Here is a 5,000-nt window from a genome sequence, read left to right on the forward strand (position 1 = left end):
TGATCTCATCCGTCAGATTTTTGTTCTCTCGACGAATGCTGTCAAGTTGTTCGATATTCTCATCGTTGGCAGCCTTCAGACGGAAATGTTCGGTGGAATAGTTGCGACATTCCTTCTGTGAGGCATCTACTTCAGCAGCAAGGTCATCAACCTTCAATTTCCATTCGGAAATAATCTTATCGAAATTTTTCTGCTTCTTTTCAGCAGCATTGGCCAGGCTCTGTGCACGATCAGCAGAACTTTGGAGGTCATCCAATTCTGCAGCAGCACGCATTTTAGTCTTTTCAAGATGCAAGTTCCTAACATTGAGAGACTCGATTTGCATTTCGGCTTCCTCGAGACGAGCGGCGAGCTTCATGCGAGCAGCCTCAAGTTCCTCGGCACGGGCAACACCCTCAGACTCGTACTTGGAGCGCCACATGAGAGCTTCAGCGTTAGCCTTTGAGAGCATTCGGAGAACATCACCCTTAGCATCACTCTCCTCATCCAGCTGATCACGGAGAGCTTGAATATCGTGCTCCAAGTTGCGGAACTTACCGAGGAGAGTGGCACGAGCCTTTGGAACAATGAGAGCTATGTTAATAAATTGATTATCAGTTTTACGTAAATTCATGCAGTAACTATACGGTATATGGTGTACACACACACACACACACACACATATATATATATATATATATATATATATATATATATATATATATATATATATATATATATGTATACATATATATACATATACATACATATACATGTATATATATACATATATATATATATATATATATGAATGCATACATACATATTCATACATACATATATATCATCATAATCGTCAGCAGTACGTAGGCCTCTCTCAAATTTTCCAGTCATTTCGGTCTTGTGTCCTCTGATTCTAGTTTACTTCTGCGAAATTCGTTATTTCATCCCGCCATCTTGTCATTGGTCGTACCCTTGGTCTCTTTGTGTCGTGTATTTCCCATTTTGTTGTTTTCTTATATATATATATATATATATATATATATATATATATATATATATATAATTTATATATATATTATATATATACATATATATATAACTATATATATACATTTATATATATATCATATATATACATATATATAACTATATACATACATACATATGTATACATATATATACATATATATATGTATATATATACATATATGAATATATATATATATGTATATATATATATATATATATATATATATATATATATATATATATATATATATATATATACATACACATGTGTTTGTGTGAATGCATGCAGGTATATATATATGCACACACACGTATCTATAAACATGTAATCGTCCCCATACTCAATACACATATATGCATTTATTCCTTAAAAGCTTACCCTGCTCTCTTCGTCACACAATTTCCTTGAGTCATCGAGTTGATTGGTGAGAGAAAGCTTGAGCCTTGATAGTTGACCGACTTGATTTTCGGCTTCTTCCAGCTGACGATTAAGGTCAGCGTTCTCACATGAAAGCTTCTTTTTAGCAGCATCGAAGTCACTCAGGGTCCGGTTGACCTCGTCTAATTTAGCACAGATCTCACCATACTGGTGCTGGAGCTGCTTAGTGGTTTTCTCTGCGGTTGTCTGAGTAATTGACATGGAATAAAAGAATTTATGGTAATGTTTATAATGATCTGAATTATACAATTACGGAAATTGCACTATTATTTATCTGAAACACTTATGTATACCAATATACTATATATATATATATATATATATATATATATATATATATATATATATATATATATATATATATATATACATACATACACACACATACATACTCACACACACACACATATATACATACATAATGTGTTTACTCACACACCCACACACACTTTCCAATAAAGAACAAACTGACGTAATAGTTCACCTTATCACGAGCAAGTGAATCCATAGAAGCCTTGGCATCATCAGCGTCTCGCTTAATGGCTTCCTTATCCTTCTCTGCCCTACGTGATTACAAATGAGATATGTTACACATATGCAAATTATAATTTTCTTCATTGTGTATTTACCTAATAATCATTAGCAGTTTCTCATTAATGTTTATCCTCACCTAGCTTTCATCTTATTGAGGTAGTCAATCTGCTCTGACATTTCGGCCACAGCATCATTGTGCTTTTTTCGGAGAGTAGCAAGAGCTGCCTCATGCTGGAGGTTGGATTCCTCAATATCACGGCGGACCTTAGCCAGTTCACCTTCACGCTTCTTATTAATTTCGATCTGAGCTGCAGTAGCACCACCAGCCTCATCCAGTCGCTCACCAAGTTCTGACAACTCGCGAGACAGAACATTTTTGGCCTTTTCGGCTTTTCCGCGAGCCTGACGTTCATGTTCAACTTCTTCCTCGAGCTCCTCAAGACGAGCTTGCAGCTCCTTGACCTGCCTCTGGTCCCTGTACACAATAGCTTGTTCATCCTCAATCTTGGCTGTAATAGCAGCAAGTTCCTTATCTTTACGTTCTGCGGCCATTTCAAGTTCTTTGTGATTGCGTTCCAGATCAGAAACAGCTTCTTGAGTCAGTTTGAGGTCACCCTCAACCTTCCTCTTCGACTTCTCAACTTCAGCACGAAGCTTTTTCTCGCGCTCTAGAGTATCTTCGAGTTCATCAAGATTGGCTTCTAACTTGGTCTTCAACTTGGCGAGGTGGTTGCATTTATCTTCGATGCCCTGGAGATCCTCAGCAGTCTTCTGATTGCATTCCTGAAGGTGCTTCTTTTCCTTGTTAACCTTGCTAATGAGTTCTTCCTGATGGGATATCTCATCGTTCAAGTTTGTAAGTTGCTGATCTTTGGTTTGCTTGTCTTGCTCACCCTTCTGGACAGAAAGTTCAAGTTCTTCCAGCTCCTTCTTTAAGTTAGCAACCTCTTGTTCACACTTTTTCTTGCCGTTGGCAATCTGGTTCCGTGCGTCTTCTTCTTTCCTCAGTCGTTCTAGGGTTTCCTATCATATGAGAAAATTAAATGTCAACTCATAAAGCAACTCAGACGCGCATATTTGCACGTTTATCACTTCAATACCTCTTATATATTATGATAGATGGATTATACTTACATTAAGCTGGGCTTCAAGTTCTGCCTTCTGTGCTTGCAATTTTGCTTGTTTCTCGTGGAACTCAGACATTCCGCCCTTGCTTGAATCAACAGCCGCCAAAAGTTCATTCTTCTCCTGGAGCAGAGCTGCATTTTTAGCCTCGAGTTCTTCACGAGCCTTGATTTCTTTCTCGTAGTCTTTCTCAGCCTGCGCTGCAAGGGCTTCTAGTTTTTCCAGTTCCTCTTCGGCACGAGTGGCCTTGAGCCTGGGCTTCAGCTTGATCCAGAGCTCATACCACAGCCAGGATCGCATGATCTTATACTTCCTAAGATTGCGCTGCATAACAAGAAGGGCAGTACGCTGCTTCTGCATCTTAGCATAGAATTTACGGCTCATATAGCCACGAATCCATGCTTGAAGCCAAGAAACTAGTTTCATCACACGGTCGTCACGAACCTCTTCAAGAGTACCGAGGACACCAGCACGGAAGAATACCTTTGGCATAGCAAGAAATTAGTATTTGACATAATTTAAATTGCTAAACTCTTACTATTATGGTTCATGTAACTTCTGAACACACTTCCTGTCTACTTACTCTTATAATTTGAACTTTAAAAGTGCCTTACCACGGATAAACACAAAAATACTATGTTTTATTGAAAACAGTATGTAATATGAAACGGTAATGAACGATGAAAATGATAGTCTTGTTATGAATTATTCTGGATGAAGACTTAAAATACTCTTCGGATACTAAAGACAAGTATTTGTACATACCTTTGTGTTGCCGGTTCGGTACAATTCAGGGTTGAGACCAGCCTTCTCGAAACAAGCTTGAGCCGCCTGCTTATTGTCCTTTGCCTCATTCATCTCCTGAGCGGCTAGGATGTTGTATCTAAAGAGATATGAAATATTCGCATTTCAGTTTGAGAAGCTTTGCGCACCTACAAGTTGATTTTTCTTTTTATATCCGCATTATATATATATATATATATATATATATATATATATATATATATTCATATATTATATATAATATATTATATATATACATTTATATATATGTATCTGTACATGTACATGTACATGTATACATATATATATATATATATATATATATATATATATATATATATATATATATATATATATATATATATAGATATATATATAGATATAGATATATATGTATATATATATGTATATATATTTATATAAATATATATATGTATATATATAAGAATAATATATATATATAATGTATATATATATATATATATATATATATATATATATATATATATATATATATATGTACGTGTGTGTGTGTGTATGTGTATGTATATATACAAAAAAGAAAAAAAAATGTTGCCCACCAGCTACTGGCGTTACGAAAATGGCGAATATACGTAAACAGCTACGAGTATAAAATGAAATAATGCAAACAGTCTTATAAAGGTATGCTACTTTATAGACATTTTCATAATAAAAGTACCTTAGCTTGAAGTCAGGATAAGGCATCCTGTTGGGGAAGCCCTTCTGGCAAATACGGATACCCTCAAGTACACCGTTGCAAGTTAGCTGATGCATAATGAGACCAGCGTCTACTTCACCTGTAAGCAAAAGAATAGTGTTTTGTGGTATTAATGTTCAGTATGACGTTAGTTGCTATTCTTACACTATTTTCCTTTGGCTAATACCAAAGAGATCATATTGTACACATAATTTTTTTCTTTCAAGCTTACCAGGTTTCTTGAATTCATTTGGCACAATGCAGCGGATGAAGTGGGGATGAGTAGCATTTAGCGTTCTCATCAAGTTTGCAAGCTGATCCTGTTGATGGAACAAGACTTATAATAACGGTCATGGCACCTGATATATAATGTGGATGGTCAACTCATAC

General features: G+C 35.8%; 1 protein-coding gene across 1 annotated transcript in view; it reads right to left on the minus strand.

Moving 5' to 3' along the window:
• The window catches only part of LOC122244810 (myosin heavy chain, muscle-like), a 12,134-nt gene that overhangs the window by 1,828 nt on the left and 5,306 nt on the right, over positions 1 to 5,000 (minus strand). Inside the window, exons 13-20 of the mRNA XM_086536724.1 lie at positions 4,843 to 4,930; positions 4,593 to 4,710; positions 3,875 to 3,992; positions 3,119 to 3,592; positions 2,121 to 3,007; positions 1,935 to 2,013; positions 1,391 to 1,636; positions 1 to 556 (exon numbers count right to left, since the gene is read on the minus strand). The exon at positions 1 to 556 is cut by the window's left edge and continues 232 nt beyond it. Coding sequence (XP_086392850.1) covers positions 1 to 556; positions 1,391 to 1,636; positions 1,935 to 2,013; positions 2,121 to 3,007; positions 3,119 to 3,592; positions 3,875 to 3,992; positions 4,593 to 4,710; positions 4,843 to 4,930 — 2,566 coding nt within the window. The remainder of the gene's footprint in view (positions 557 to 1,390; positions 1,637 to 1,934; positions 2,014 to 2,120; positions 3,008 to 3,118; positions 3,593 to 3,874; positions 3,993 to 4,592; positions 4,711 to 4,842; positions 4,931 to 5,000) is intronic.

This window comes from Penaeus japonicus, unplaced genomic scaffold (genome assembly GCF_977035675.1).
Source record: "Penaeus japonicus unplaced genomic scaffold, GWHDUDI00000001_assembly GWHDUDI00000005, whole genome shotgun sequence".
Lineage (NCBI taxonomy): Eukaryota > Metazoa > Arthropoda > Malacostraca > Decapoda > Penaeidae > Penaeus > Penaeus japonicus.